The 16,532-nt window shown below is 43.3% G+C and overlaps 2 protein-coding genes across 2 annotated transcripts in view; one reads left to right on the forward strand and one right to left on the reverse strand.

Annotated features, from left to right (window-relative positions):
• Positions 1-14,545, reverse strand: part of CDK15 (cyclin dependent kinase 15) — a 40,996-nt gene extending 26,451 nt beyond the window's left edge. The window contains 9 exon segments of the mRNA XM_061453686.1: positions 5,566-5,601; positions 5,603-5,678; positions 6,228-6,351; positions 8,312-8,374; positions 9,779-9,873; positions 13,229-13,308; positions 13,847-13,941; positions 14,086-14,193; positions 14,531-14,545. Of these exon segments, the coding sequence (XP_061309670.1) occupies positions 5,566-5,601; positions 5,603-5,678; positions 6,228-6,351; positions 8,312-8,374; positions 9,779-9,873; positions 13,229-13,308; positions 13,847-13,941; positions 14,086-14,193; positions 14,531-14,545 (692 nt within the window).
• The window catches only part of ALS2 (alsin Rho guanine nucleotide exchange factor ALS2), an 87,529-nt gene that overhangs the window by 26,424 nt on the left and 44,573 nt on the right, over positions 1-16,532 (forward strand). The gene's annotated exons all lie outside the window — the stretch shown is intronic.

Below are 16,532 nucleotides of genomic sequence, written 5' to 3' on the forward strand. Positions count from 1 at the left end.
ATACATAAATACAGGGTTCAGTGATGACTGATACACTTCTACAGCATGGTGGTAGGCAAGATGTAGCATTATTAAAAACCCTACCGACTTGGAAGTCAGGAAGGTTTCCTTTGGGAAGGGACATCTTATACCTCCCTCAACACTGTTCTAAGCACTTGCAACTGGCTTCTGCTCGAGTTTTATGTAGTATTGTTAACCTCATTCAAGTCCTACAGATTGAAACACTTGGATTAAAAAGCTGATAAGTCAAACAGCATGGGAGCAGACCAGAGGTACATCACATTCACATCCCTCCAGGATTATAGAAAAGAGTAAAGCAGTCAAAGTTCCATGCAAGTCTGTTGCCATCTCCTTTTTCTCATTAGCACCGTCCACTAACTCACACACACCCCCACACACACACCCTTCACCAGCAAGACAAGACAGGTGATATCCTTTGAAAATAAACCCACTAAACACTGGGTTTTTTTTTCCAGCACCAAACGATTTGTTTCAGGTCTCTTAATTGATCCTGTTACAAACCCATCCAAAAAGCTGGTTGTGGCAGAAGTCTGCGGAATAGGTGAAAAATCAGAGTGATAACAGTAGGAAAGATAAACAGGGAAGTGTTGCACACTTTATGGGCTTGAAGAACACATCAGAAGCAGAAAGAACCCAGAGACACTACCCACTAGAATGTTTTTTCCTTCAGGAGAAATTAGCTTTTCACTGGAAAACTGATGGCAAGATTTCATCGTATGAAGAACTTGGTGACAACAGCAAGTTAAAGTATTCTTAAGTTTTATGCCATCCCCCACTCTTCACTTGTGCCAGAGCAAACCAGCCAGCTTAAAATAACCCACTAAACCCTGCAAAAAATGCTTAATTATATTTAGGTGAATTAGTCCTATTGGCAATAATGATGAGGTAGTTGTGGTCAGGGTAAACTTATCTTTTCAAGTTTTTCCATATCTTATTGTACGGTGTAAAACTCTGCTCATTTACCTTTTCATCTTTTTTCCCAAACTTTTTCTGTTTCCCATCTTTTCACTATGCCCCATCTCAACTTTTCAGGTTTCAGTATTAATCTTCTTTGGTTATAGCAAATTTGGGTCCTTTAAGCTCAAATATTGAAACCCCAGCTTTGACTAACAGGCTCTGAAAGTATTATTTTCACTTGCTAAGCAACAGCTGGTAATCTCTTCTAGTCATCTCTACTGCTGTGTTACCCCTTGCAGCTTGTTTTTGTACTACTGTAGATGCTTTTCCTACCTGGCTGTGGTCACTTGAGAGCCTGACATGTGACTCATCTGCAGTATTTTAGGCATGCTTGTGCATCAGGTGATGCCAAGCCTGTTTGCAGATCCGTATCTAATGCTGTTTTCACAAACATCTCTGCTGCACTTTGCCTTGGTTTCCTATATCCTAACCTCCTAACCCTGGGTCCTGTGAGCTTAGCTGCTTGCTTGCCTAATGCTTTTTCAGGATGCAGGCACCATGGAACTTAACCCACAGCTTTTGCAATATACGGGGGTTTTGTGTTTCATAGCACTACAGATCACTAGATATTATTCTGGAGCCCACAGACTGATTCTACTGAGACCAGTGTCATACCAACCTTTTGGCTTTTTTTCACAGCTGATGTATGTGCCCAAATCGCGCACCCTATTTTGCAACTACGGGCTGCTGTAATCCACTGATTCTATTGCACAAGTTTAATTGCATGTGGTCAAAGCAATTTAGGTATTCTTGATTTCTAGAAGAGAATCAGCTCTGTGGTTTTGAAGCAAATGATCCTGATGTTCCCCACTGTTTGGGTTCTGATATCCTAGCTAGAAATAGCATTAGACTGGCAACAGCAGAAGCCTTATTTTCCTAGATGTAGCTAGCATTTGCTAAGAATTACCCACGAGCAGAGTCCAAAAATTCAAATTTAATGAAACAGTCTTTTCACTTATAGGCAAGCTGTGAGTTTGAGGAGAGGAACACCTTGCGGGTTGCTATGAGTGCACTTTCTGGTAGAACTCTCCGTTGTATTCCTGGTTTATTCTTGTTATCTCTGGAAGCCTTTACACCTCAGTGTCTCTAATAAAGACAAAACTATCAGAACAGCCACAACCTCTGGAAAGGCTTCTTGTTTCCTTTAGCGAGAATCAGCTGCCTTTAACGCCTGCTTGGTGCTGCACTGATTCATCAGTGGCAATTATCACTGTTTCTCTCTCGTTTGTTTCCAGATGAAATACACTTTTCTTTATTTTTTAAAAAATAAAAGCCAGAAGTAGCTAGAACAACTGATGTGAGGGCACCGCCCCCTTTCCCTAGGTATTTTTGTCTATCTGTTGAAGTAGGACTTTGGAAACTAGTGCTAGTCATCATATTAGCCTTTCAGTAGAGGCTTCAACTTTTCTTCTGAGAAAGATTTACAGTTACTGCTCTGACAGCATTATGAGAATCCGGCTGTTAATGAGGATAATTCAGAAACATTAACTTTTAAATATTTCTAAAGATTTAGACCTAGTGTTTTGGGTTTTGTCCTTTTCCTTCTTTCCCCTCTGATATTAATTTCTGAGGTACTCTTATCCTTTCCAGTCTGTAAGTTTCTCAAAGGTCTCAGTCCCATATAGCTACCTTTGGAAGGGCTAAGGCAGAGGGAGGGGTCTTTTGGGAAGAGGCCTAGACTTGATGTTTCAGCATGTGCCAGATACACACATGAACCAAGACAGTGACTGCTAAAGCAATAAGAGAGATATAACTGGTTATAGGAACAGTTAGTGAGCAAAACCAGAGCTGGTTCAGACAGCACGGTTGCATCTGCCTGCGGTCCCTGAGGTGGGTTTGAACACTGCACTTACTCCTCAGTCTGCAGTGCTGCATTACATAGTGGAGAGACGATTTCATCAGGATTAAGACCTAAGATATCTCTGCAGTATCCCAGAGTTCCCTCTCCACAGTTTTGCTGACATTGGGGGATTGCAATTACATATTTAATGAGAAATCCTTTCTTGTGTTCCTCACCAAGCATGGTCTGTACAGTGAAGCCCATAGCCTCTTATCTCGCGGGCTGGCATAGTGGGACAATGTGAACCAGGCTGGGGGAAAGGCTGTAGTGGGCTTGCAGACCCACATTAAATGACTCCACAGGAACTTCTATTCTACATGAATCTACCTGGGAAGATTCCTGTGATCATTGGTTTTGTTTTGTTTTTTTTTTAAATGGAAGATCATACAAAGAAAGCCTGACTGAAAAGAAGACATGACTTAAGGCTCTCATGATGTTAGCAGCTACAGTGCAGCACGTGCATAAAACACTTGGTGTTATAAAAAGCCCAGAGAAGTCTTTCTGATATGCAGTGTCATCTCCCTGAAACATTATGAAAAGTTAGTCTCCCTGAAATCCCTTAATTGAATCTTCTAAAGTCCAGAAGAGATAGTGAGGGAGAAAGAGAATGAAAAAAGATACAGGGAGATTAAAGCAGTTTTTCTAGTTAGGCCAAGAGCGAGTGAGTCTCCTTCTATATCTCTTTCTTCATCTATTCAAGGCCTCATTCACTTCCCATGTGCTTCCCACTGACAGTATTGCTGCTCAAGCACACTATGCATGAATTGCCATAATATTTTATTTTGTTAGAATTGGTTTCTTTAAACCATGGCTTTAACACCCACTGTCTCGTGCCGTTACCAAGGGCATTCTGATCTGCCTTCATGTAAACTGCAGCATCCAAAAGACATAGGGCTTTTTTTTTCCCTTTCTTCCCAATAGACAAGTAACATCTGTGTGAATTCACATTATTTCCTAATAGACAAAAATTGAACTTAAATGCAGTGTACATCAAGATAATAAATGACTCTTGTTAGAGGAAGTTACTGAATAGAGCTCACTGAAGTACTCTCTATTCTCTCAGCGTGACATCTTTCTTTAGGGAAAACACTTTGAATGTTGTTACTATAAGGAGGCATTATATACAATGGTGCCTATAGTGTGAATGCAGTTCAGTGGGACTCAAAGTACTGTGCTGTTAGAGCTGGTCAGAGTGCTGGATGGGACCTTTGTATATCACTCTTACGTTGCTATTCATTACACTAGAGCAGAGTTACATGTTGGTTTTGCACAGGCAGAAATGCCAGGCTTTCTGTGCGTAGCCAGGGTTTTGGACAGGGTCAACTTTCAGGAAAAAAAACACAACAGGCTTGCACCAGCATCTGTCTAATACAAACCCTCCAATCTGCTATGCAGGCATCTTCTTTAAACTCGGCAGACATTCCTGAGAGACTGTCTGGAGGGGAGAGGTGACAGGTAGTGGGGGAGAGAAGACAGGACTATTTAGACGGGCTTAGCAGCTGGAAGCCATTAGAATTTAGCAAGGTTTTCCTCCTTGGAGAAATCTTAAAGCAATTAAATTAGCACCAGGCCCAGGGAAGTGAACAAACCAAAAACTCCTGTTTCCTTGCACTGCCCTCCAGACTTAGGCCATCAGAGTCTCCAGTAAGCCGCAGATCTCTCGAGGGGAATACAGCCTGAGGGGACCTGGAGCTTTGCTGCTTGTAAGCTTACCCAGCCCTCTTCTTGCACATTGTTAAGCTTACTCCACACCTACCCTTTCCCAGCCTCTGACTCTCCAGAGCAGTTAAGAAAAGTCCCAGTTTGACAGGCACAGACAGAAAATTAACTGGTCTGAAGAAAGGGTGAAGCAGCAATACCATCTACAGATGTAAAACTGCAGAAAATGGGTGGTCCCCTGCAACTTCATGAGCTGTGTGTTTTCTATGTGTAAGTCAGGACTATATTGCTGGAAGCAGGCTCAGTCTGGTGCAGAAGTGAGCCACAGTGGCTAACTAAACATCCAGACCAGACCAAAAAGACCACTGTGACCCCTATGAAGTAAGTCCTCATCCTCTCCTGCTTTCTGTCTGCTCTCAGAGACTCCTCTCTCTTCAGCTCTGCAAACATGCAGCTCATTTTCTGTGATTCCCAGCCATATTAAGATTTCCGGATACAGCTTGTAAGGTGACAAGGCTTTAATAGAACACAGCTCTTCTTCTGTACAAAATGCAGAGTGCATTTGAGACATGTTCTTTGAGAAGGACAAAGTATCACAGAAATAATGAAAATCACAGATACCTTTCTATCTCCAGACCTATTCAGAAACCCTTTAATGCCACTTATTTTTGTTTTTGTTTACCAAGGCCAAAGGCATTGCTGGGGCAGTTGCAGATCCATTGTTTCTTCACAAAGCCATTGCTGCAGAGAGCTACCACTGACTGAGCCAACCATATAGATACAAAACACTAAGTGCATTAAGCGAAGGTGTTCTGTTGCAAAACCTGAAATTGCTTCATAAATGTTACCAAATTAGATGCGCATAGCTCATAAATATTATCAGATGATGTTTATATAAATCCATGGCTGAGATGTAGTGACATCATTCCCAAAAGCTTCTATGTATAAAACTCCCCACTGCTCACGTTTTAATAGGTGTTAATTTCTCTACTTACAACTGTGTCTACTGTAACTTGGTTGACTTAATTTAATTCAGGTAAAGATGATTTTTCCCAAGGGACCCCAGATGCTTTAAAATTGGTCAGTACCAGATATCTAGATCAGAATCTGTAGATCCAAGTAACATCAGGAGGACGGTACCAGAGTGCTGCCACTTCAGAGGAGTATGTCTGTGTAGGGATGGACTTAGCACGAGCAAGGCCTGCAACAGAATAAAGAAGACTGCTCTGTTAGGACAATCTTTCTGCCTGTACAACACATAGATGATAATAATTCAAAACAAGACATTATTTTCTCTTGGATATTTAAACACAAGCAATCCCAATGCAGTTTACAAAGTGTGTCTGGAATATACCTCTGGGGCAAATCAGATCAAGCAATATGCTGTGTTTTACAGGGCTTTACCATTTGTGACTGAAGCGGCCATCCCAAACCAATGCCAAGAAAACGTTTTGGTTCAGCACATTGCTGTGGACTGTACACGTTATCTAATTTTCTGAACAGAGAGGGGCTGATTCTCAATTCCCTTGAAACAATTTTATGTGGCAGTAATTGCTCTGTCTCAAACGAGGTTACTCCCTGCACCCATCAGAATAAATGCAAGAAAGGCTGGACTGACCACAGAAATAGTTTCCTGAAGTTTAGTAAGAGGTTATGCTTCTGTGCCTAATTGGCTGTGGATACAGATCTATATGCACATTGTAGCTTTGGTCTGAGCAGATATATTAGCAGTATCCAAATGGTGACTCACCAAAGTCTGATAATTTGAGCTCACCAAGGCAACTGATGAGCAAGTTCTGGGGTTTCAGATCACAGTGAAGAATGTGTTGTTGGTGGATGTAAGCCAGTCCACGCAAAAGCTGGAACATGAAAAGCTAGGAAAAGCCAACAAAAAACTGAAATGATTTTGTGTGACTTTGCATTGATACATTAACTCTGAACTTCAGGAGAACTCCTGGAACAAAGCAGAGACAAAGCAAGCAAGAAACCAATAAAAATCCCCAGATGAGGTGGCTGAGGAAGGGAAAACTGCAGTGGGTATGACTGTCCTGCAGCTTTCTGAGGGTTTTAGAGGGCAATATTTGGCCAGGAGGACAGTTACATTGCAGTCCCTAAGTGCGCATTTTGGAAATGTAACTTTTCTTTAGAAGCGGACTATTGATTGCAGGAGCAATCTCGGCTTTCAAAACAGGAGAGACTGATTTCCGCTTTCAGGACAAAAGCACAACGAGGGTTTACAGAGGCGGCAAGTTTTGCCCACCTGAGCCCGCGGACACCAGCAGAGGGAGTGCTGTGGCCGCGGCATACACCACCTCTGCCAAGGGTAAGCTGGACCAGGGAGCAGACCTAACTTGACAGTGTGAGCTGTTACCTTCAGGATGGGCGAAAACAGAAGGACCTGATTTGAACGGATGTAACAAATAAGATATCATGAACGGAGCAAGCAAGCACAAAAACACGCAATAAATAAATATCCAACTCCCACCACCATGGCAGCATCGATAAGCTTGGGGTAAAATAGGTTGAGCTGAAACAATGCATGAAGTGGGACAGTGGACAGAAACAAAACACAGCAAACGTAATTAGACTTCACCAGAGAAGAGATATTTTTCACCAGAAGTTTAATCTGAAGAGGAGGAAAAACAGTGACACCCATAGGTCATTTTTGTACCAGAAAAGAGACCATGTAATACTCTGTATACTTGCAACATAGACAGTAAGAATCAGAGAAAAAACAAACATTCGCCAGCAAAAATGGTGCAAGCCAGTTGACCCTCCTAAAGGAGGAGAAAATAATTTTGCAGTTCAGTTCCTGCTGACAATGAGGATTTCAGGCAGGAAAGCAGAGCAGCTGGCTAGTATTGACTCACAGAAATGCCCATAAGTACATGTTACAGCCGTGCACCCCATGTGCTTTACAAGTCTGTCTGGTAGCAGAACCCTTGAGATCTGTGCCAAAACTACAACACTGCATCTTGGACATATCTGAGCTTTAAGGATGTTTAAAATCAGAGGCCCCAATAAACTTCTTTAGAATTGGTGTTGCTTAACAACTATCTGGAAACAGATGTGAACAAGGTGGCAACATTTGGAGATGACAGAAGTATTTAGATTAGCTGTGATAAGAAGTGACAGTGGGGAACTTCAGCGAGATCTGACAAAGTCAGATGAACAGGCAGTTTGATAAGTTGCAAAGTTATTGTTGACAGCTGTAAGATACATTAACTGAAGCTGCTCAGGAAAAGGACCCAGGCATTCACTGAGGACATCTGCACTGAAACCTCAAGTCAGTGCGCAGCAACAATCCTGGAAGTTAATTAAATGTGAACACACATAAAAAAGAGAGTAGGAGACTATTACAAAATCACTCTATAAAGTACATCTTCATCTGTGCTCAGGTTCAGGCAACCAATTACAAAAAGCTGTAGTAGAAACAAAAGGGATTTACGTGACCATAAGACCATAAATATGCAGAGAGTTCCCAATGAGGAGAGAGTGAGATTTGAGAGGTTTTAAGAAGAGATGAATAATGTATTTTAATGGTAAGAGGATACAAATTTGTGTAGAGGCAGATTTCCCTGCCACAAGACGTCATTGTTCACAAAAGCTGCATGTCCTCTTGCAGGCTCAGAAAATGTGAAGAGGGACTAACCAAAAAAAGGCTTTGGAGACTGACAGGGAGGTTGTTAAATCCTTACGGAAGGCAGCTTTTCTCTAAAGTTTTTGTCATCTATGGAACAAATAAACACCAGCAAGCAACTTACAATGACTATACACAGTAGAAAATAACATTTCCTCATGCTTCAAGGGCTATGAGTATTCAAAGGAACTCACCATAACATTGCACGAATGAAGTCCTCCAGGATGCTGGCCCATGTACCGTGCTAGGTCTGTGCGCTAAATAGAAAAGGAGAACTTGAGGCAAAGCTACTTGTGTGAAATGCTTCTACCAATAATGCCTCTTCTGTAAATGGAAAAAATATGCAACCACTATAAAGGCATCTCTTTCACCTTGGTGAACATCTGATCTGATAAGGACACAAGGATGTGCTTGAGTGCTTTGTCAAATCAGAGACCTGGCTGACGTTATCTCATGCCAGCAGTTTATGAACTGAAGCTGATAGATAAGAGGATTCATGCTTGTGCCATAATTAATCATAAAGCTGCAGAAAAAAGACATAGCCTCTATATTTTCCTTCTGATTTGGTTGACAGCTATCAGCAAAAGCAACAGAAGTAGCAAGATTCATGCAGAGAAATTTTTTTATTAGCATCCTGCTCTCCCCATGAGAGCAAGCCACAGCTGGGTCATGGTGAGCCACTGGTGTCAGTGCCAAATCTGACCCCAACTGGGATGTATCATTATTTCCTATCCTTACTGTGGCTCGAGAACAGTAGTTTTATTGCATTGTCAAGACAGAAGTGGTGGCAAATAGTGTCTGCCACCCTAGTGAAGACAAGGTGTGGAATCATTTTTGCATACAGCTGTCATATACAGAAAGAAAAGAGTCTGTGTGTCTGGAAAGCAAGAGATCAGGAAACAAAATCAATCATTGCACTAACAATTTGCCTCTATAGATAATTCATACTGCAGTAAGTTCATTATGCAGCCACTTAACAGTACTAGTGTGTTAGGAGGCTGTAAGAGTGAATTTTCTTTTTGGCTCATAACGCAGACACGAGTTCACCACACAAACGACTATGAGGAAGTTTTGAGACGGCAAGTGAAACAGAAAGGAGGAACTGTGTACATAACAGAAGGACTAAGTGCACCATGTCGAAACTTTTATGCTGAGGTATGCAAGTCTGTGCAAACGACTGAAGGGGCTGGCCAAAGGGTGAGAGAGGAAGACCATGGAAGATGAAGTAACGACCCTTGAATTGAGGAGCAGCTCCCCAGAGCATAATTGGGCAGGCACAAAGTGGCCCCTAGAGAGGGACGGGACAGATGGCTCTCCCAGCACATGTTAGCCACAAGTGCCGGAACAACTGGGTGGTCCTTCAGGGATAAAAGACGGAGAGCCCCAGAGTCGAGGAGATAGCCGCAGCATCAAGGACAACATTGCCTCCATGGGGACGCCTGCTTAAGAGCTGCGCCTGCTTTGGCTCAGCCAAATCCCTCATGATATCTCTGGGGAAAAGCTCCATTCTCGGTGTCCTCATGTGCTGCATAGTGGGGTCGGTATGTATGTAATGCAATAAATGCTTTCCTGCTTTTATTATAAATGGGCTCAGTTCTTTAGTCTTTGGAATGTAACTACCACAACTAGCTCCACAGGAAGCTAGAAAAACAACAACTTACCTTGTACTCAAAGACAAATGTTAGTGTCTCCTTGATCTGGATAATGTCACGAAGCAGTACAACATTGGCATGTTTCAAATGCTTGAGAAGGGAAGCTGGAAAAACACAAAAGGAAGATCAATTTAATCACTGCTGCTGGAAATGGAAGGAGAAGGTGCACACAGAAAGGCAATGAGAATAAAAAACTGGGGAGAAATAGTCCAGAATTGGCAGTTCTGTAAGAAGCAGCAACTACGGACTCTGGAGGAGGATGGAACAGATCCTTAGAGAAGCAAGCATCAGTGCTCCAGGCTTGGCAGGAACCTGTCCTTCTCTCAGAGGTGGGCTCCTGCTGTCAGAAATAGCAGCTTGCAGTTCCCAGCTGTCAGATTCTCAGCTGAGGAGAAGGAATTTCTTCAAGGCAAATGCCAAGAGGATGGCTCTGGGAGCTCCCAGAGACAGAATGCAGAAGCCTCCAGCCTGTCATTGAGCTTCTCATCCTTCTTCCATCTGCCTCCTGGCACATGCCCTCAGCTGGGCCTCTGGGAGACTTCTGGGGAAAGCTGAGTTTCTATCAGTTTCCAGCTTCACAATATCAAGGTGTAGAAATGTGGCAAAAGAAATGACTGTAGATGCTAAGCTGAATTCTGAATTTAGCTCTGTGCTTTTAGCTTGGAGAAAGCATATTGGTTACTTTCTCTCATTTAAAACTCAAAGAGCAGAGATGATGAAGTTACCAAGTGAACAGTAACTTGTTTATATTTATACAACTTTGGCACTTTTTTTTTCTTTCAGCCTAACCATCTAAAAGCATCATTGCAGCCATATGGCCATGGTCCTTACGTGCTGACATGCCTTTGCCAAGCCTCATCACATCTCGGGTGTGGTGATGGAAGTGGCAGCACATGGAAGAGTCTCTACTGCCTTGCAGGCCACAGAGCACTGACTGATGCCAAGACATAAGCTACAGCCTTCCGAGCCTTTCAGCATTGTGTTAGGTTTGTCATGGTAGTGCAGGCTCCAGCCAACTCTCTCATGAATGCAGCTTCTCAGCAGAAAGTCTCAAACATAGTCTTTATGGGGGGAGAGCATCCACAGCTTCATTATTTGCTACCTTAGGTTTGAGACAATTGTTGCCATAGCTCTGCACAGGGAAGTCATGTGGGGAAGGAGTGGAACTGGCATAATTCTGCCTGTAGATCCCTGGCCCTGCTGAAGAATCTGACGAGCTATTACACCAAAACTGTGAACAGACAGAAGCCCCAATGCTCAGCAAAAACAGGGGTCCTGACTCCAGATTTCAGCTTCTGACATAGCAGAATAGCCAAACAGCCTCAGAACTGCTCCAGGCTCACTTTTCCCTGCTGATTGAAACCAAATTAGTTTACAGCCTGACCACTCAGTGCTGCAAATTTCATTCAGATACATTCATTCATACAAATCTCATTTTTGCTGAATTAGCGAAGCACACAATACAGAGCTTGGGCTGGCTGTGGGAGGCCAAATGAGGTTTGGTCCTGGATAAAAGCTGCTTTTTGTTTTTCAAACAGTCTGCAGAAGATATTTAAAGAATTTCATGCTGGCAAAGTAAATTCATACTGGATTAGCACTTTGCGTTTTGTGACCATAACAACTTCACCTGGCTCTAAAAGCCCTACAGCCAGATATACTGTATTCCACAGCTGTGGCCTAAGCTTATGTCAGTACTGAGACTGCTGAGCAGCAAGGGATGCCTGATTCAGCAAAACGGCTGGAAACAGCACAGATTGTAAATTAGTTCTTCTGAAGAGCTTGGTGCTGCCACTGCAGCTAAACTGCCTCTAGTACTGATGCTAGTCCATTTAGCTACCACCAGTGTGTTTCCAGTGCACAGCAGCATGCACTTTAAACATGCTCTGCGTTGCATCTAATTGCTTATGAACCCAGTAAAGATACTCTGTCTAGATGCCATCTGCTGTGGAAAAGAGCTGCTAACCTGGCTCTGCAATACCTCAAAAACCTCCATATGACCAGAGCTGTTGCTCCAGCAGAGCAGCATGGAGGGTTCACGGTAAAATGGAGAATTTAGCCCCTGTGCCTGAATCAGGCCGCTGGGAACGGCTCCTCACTTGGTTGCTTCTACAACCCCCTGCTGGGGTGTCAGGTGCTACAGCCAGAACTGAGCTTTAAAGGCATTTTGTCTCTGTGGGACTTCCTGGGGTGAAGCTGCTTTTTGTCACAAGAGTACCATTCCTCCAGGGTAGCATAGAAAGCATCGTGTTAATAAATCTTGTGCTTTGTTTGCCCTACTGACTTACATTGTAAATTTGAGGTGTCAGATGCTGCAAGGCTCAGCAGTACACAAAAGATCTACTTAAAGTAGACCTTTCATAGGATCACCCTTGTTTTCTCCCATAATGAATGAAGTTAAGGCTCTCAGCCTGTCCAGTAGAGCATGTTAAAGGGGTGCTGATCTTTAGAGCATCATTAGTTCTATGTAGATAAAGCTTTTAAGGCTTATTTTACTGGTGGGTTGTGTAAATGCAGAGCAAAAGCACCACAGCAAATGAGTGTATAGGAAACTGTAACACAAGCCATTCTGTAAATAGGTGTATTTAGGTATCTCTCTGCTTTCCCACAATTGGACTAAGGACTTCGTAAACTTTCTTATCTTAATTACACTTTTATAAACCTGGAGTGTGTACACTGACCTCTCTTGTTATTCTTGGCTGACTGCTATGAGAGTCCTTCTATACTACGGCTACTCTGTGAAAGCTGGCACATCTGGTCCCAGACTCTCTATCCCAGCCCTAGCTTTGAACTGCGATAACACGTAAAAACCAAAATACATGTGACCTCTTACATCAATGGCTCTCACTAACACCAGACAACAGACTGGCACAAAGGTTGCATGTTTCTGTGTAAGGAAGAAATCAGATTATGATCCTCTTGGGATCGTAGAACAGACAAAAATAGAAGCCTTAATCAGCCAGGCAGTTTATAAACTTGGTCTGTGGGGACATGTAAATACGCTAAGCCAAAATCAAGCACTTAAACAAAAGTATTTCTTTCTCAAAGAAATTGAGAGAGCTGCAGACATTTTGCCAGTGCTCTACGAAGTTGACCGACAGAAATAATTTCTCATGCAGCTGAAATGATAGCTGTTATTAAACACCAGTTTTATTGAGAGCATTTCTCTTCAGGCTGCGATCAGACCTGGATGCTTCAGGTATCAGCCAGATTGTTTGTGGTAAGCGCAAGCAGAGATCATGGTACAAAGGGCACTTCTAGTCCACAGCTGCCCAATGCAACAGTGGCAAAACCTGCAATGCAGCACTAGGGTACAGATGTGAGAATGAGAAAGCAACTACGGAGCAGGCAAGAGGTGTAAGAAGGCCCCTACACTGATAGAAAGGACATGCTCTGGCTGCAGCTGGCACAATGATGCTCCTCGCTCTTCACCCATGTTTGAAGCAGGTCTTTCTGCCTTACTTTCCCAAATAGCTGTAAAGGGCACTCCCTCCTCTGCCTCCAGCCGGATCACTTTCAGCACTACCAACTGGCTGTTGTTCCTGTCAGGGCAGAGTGGTGTCTGGCATAGCAACCCAAGCAAAATTTCTAGGGCCCACTTTCCCACCCAGGCCAAGCTCAGAAGGGAATTACAAACCACCTCCATGTTGTCCTCATTAGCAGTGGAACAGGAGCCAGCCTGCCCCGCTAGAGTAGCATCATTCTGCTGACTGGGTATTGTTAGAGCATGGCTTTGGGCAGTGTTCCCACTCTGCCCTCTCACAGTTTTCCTGCCCCTGCATGATGGCAGCATGGCCTTATCCCCAGTTTTTCTGTCATGCAGGGATTCCTTATTTAAAGGAAAATGCTCATTCCCTCCTTAGTGCAGCCAGACAGTCTTCCAGCATGCTGCTGTGGAGCACAGTGTCTCTGTGGAACCAAATGGCTATAGTGGAGGAGTTCCCACAGAAATTCAGATAGAGCTCTGTAAGTATCCTCATTAAAGGCAAAGGTGGACATTCAATTTGCCTTTATCTCCCATAACAGGTGTTTTCAACAGACACTGGGAAGGCAATAATGGCACCAGTGGTCCTTGCTTACCTGCTGATCCCTTTGTACACAGTTGCACAGGATCCTTCACACAGCTTCTCTAGATGTACATAGGATGTGGCAGCTCCAAAGGGCATGCCTGGTCTCTGTTTCATGAAGAAATTGGTATGTTTTAGATTGCCGGGTAGAACAAGAAGCTACTAGCATGTCATTCAGTAATGAAATTAATAGCTGGAATAATCACAGGGTGAAATATCTCCTGCCTGGCACTATGCATGCTGCGCACTCACCCATTTGAAGCTCTCCACAACATCCTACTCCCGGAAAGGATCAGTGTGACTCCAAGGCCTCTGCATCCTGGACCTCCAACTCCAGCGGGTGTGAAGCTGCCGGGGCTGCTGTGAGGGTAAGAGGAAGGGGTGCAGTGGTTACATCCAACAGTTGGCACAGGAAAAGAAGGCAGATTGTACCACTGGCAACCCACCATGTTACTGAAGTGTTTCGTTTCTCCCTGACTGCACTGGCTTTGAGCACTGCACATCATTTTCATCTCCCTCCCCACCAGTCACAGATCTCCAGTACGGTTTCTCAGCTCCATTTGTAAGGGAAACAACTACCTGTATGTTCCTGTCTTGGTAAATGGTAGCGATCACCCTGAGAACAAAGATAAAACTGCCTTAATTGCAGAGGACACTTTTACCAGTAACATTCTAAATGTGTGTTATTCTTTCTTACCCTTGATTTATTCATCTCTAGATAGCAATCTCTTAGGACACAGACTAAAAACCAAATGCAGGAGTGAAATTTCAGGAAATCTAAATTTATGCCTTCTTCTCTTCCTTGACACCCTCCTCCCTGCACTGTTCTAATTTACACAGTGTGCTAATTTGGCACATACAGCATAACAGTGCCACGAACAATACAACTATAAAAATAGTAGTAATGAATGGCAGGCAAGCTGCAAGCTCCTCCTGAGCAGCCACATTGGCTGGGTGCGTGCATTATCATTTGACTCAAATATAACAGGATTTGTAATCTATGGCATGCTGCCTCTTCCAGAACTGTACATTGTTGGCTCCCTCCCTGTTTTACAGTCCCTCACTGGCATAGAACTTGCTGGAGTGCCATCTTCTCCCTGTTCATCACATCAAAGGCGTTTATTGTCATCTAAGGCACAGAGTCCTCCTTCAGTAGCTTCTTAAACCTGAAGCTGCAAAGTTTGATACTGTCTGGTTACATGCAAATGTGAATGTATTGCAGTCCCACAAGCAGAAGAACCCAGGCTTAATGTATCTCAATGCAGAATAATCACCCTGTGATATTAAATAGCTCTGCTGTAGAGACTGCTTCTGTGTGCTGAGGGCCTGTGATATGCTGGGAGCCCCTTCTCTCTGAACAGCAGCTGCAGCCTCCTGTTCTGACAGCACTTACACACAACAGGTCTCCCATGTGGTCCTGTTTCAGTTCAAATGTACCTATTTTTCTCTCCTTTGCTCCTCCTCATCCCTCTGTCTGTAATAAGAGTCCATATGTCTTGTATGAGGTCTCTGCTTCAAGCAGTCTTGTGATTTCTGCAGTTTTTCTTTGGAAGTCCAACATTCAGTGAGCCAGATTCACCCCTGGAGTAGCTCTATTGATTTCAGGTCATTTGGCATGTGTGCTCCATAAACAGACAACGTTTTTTATACCTAAAGATGGAGAAATAAGTAGTAAATTCAAACTTTCTGTGCTTTCAAATTTATTTCACTTAAACAGCTCTCAGTATAATATGTTAGGTAATGAAGTGATAGGTTTCGTACAGGAACAGACCTTGATTTCCCTCCATGTCTGTAGCAGTTACTATTCTAGGCTTTAGGCTTTAGCCATTAGGCTTTAAGTTGAGCTATCTGAGCAGTGTGGCTGAGCTGTGGTTTCTCCAGGAGCTGAGCATTGACCTTGCTTTGGTATTTATGTTCTTAACCACGATGTGGTGGCAATGTCAGCTTCAGGAGCTGTCTGTCCCTGTTGGATCACTTGTCTAAAGGATACAGTGAGTTTCAGCTGGTAGAAAATAGGCTTGTCAAAACAGACAGACCAAACAGATTAATCCAGACTCAAAGAGATTTCATCAATTATGTGCTAAGCAGGCAACACATTGCGGTTTACACTGGATGTGGACAGACAGAAGTCCCTTTCTTTCAGTCCCCCATGAGTAGGCCTTGCTGTGCAGCTTCCTAGGACTAACACCCAACCCACACTGAGAAGATGCTAGCAAGGGGTGAGGGAGCAGGCATCATACCACAGAATTTTTATGCCAACCCCCTAGGTCCTTCAGTTTTCATTTGTATGCATGATGTGAATTCTCCCCTTTGCTTCACAGTTTTGGTGCCTAAGAATAACACTCTTTCCTTGAGCAAAAGGATATATTTTTAAGCAATAATCTCCTGGGAAGGCAGGAACAATTTCTGTGTCTCATTGCAACCGAACTACCCAGCCTTTGCATGGCAAGAAGGAGCTAACACACCTGGAAGGCTTGATTTCTCTCACATGATTTTCTTTTTCACTTCCCAGTTAGCCATAATTTGCTAAATATCTATTATCATTAACCTCAGCCTTCTATTTATTTTCCATGTATTCTTTGAGCCATCAAAATACAGCAGTAATTTGACTGTGCTCTTCAGGCATTATAAAGGCTGTCTAGATGCAGTGAACGTAGTAGTAAACTGATGCATATCCGCACAGAGTTTCTTATTCTGGA

The sequence above is a fragment of the Pezoporus flaviventris genome, unplaced genomic scaffold (assembly GCF_033815535.1).
Source record: "Pezoporus flaviventris isolate CSIRO_AGI_PZ_B2104156 unplaced genomic scaffold, CSIRO_AGI_Pfla_v1 ptg000001l, whole genome shotgun sequence".
NCBI classification, from domain to species: Eukaryota; Metazoa; Chordata; class Aves; order Psittaciformes; family Psittacidae; genus Pezoporus; species Pezoporus flaviventris.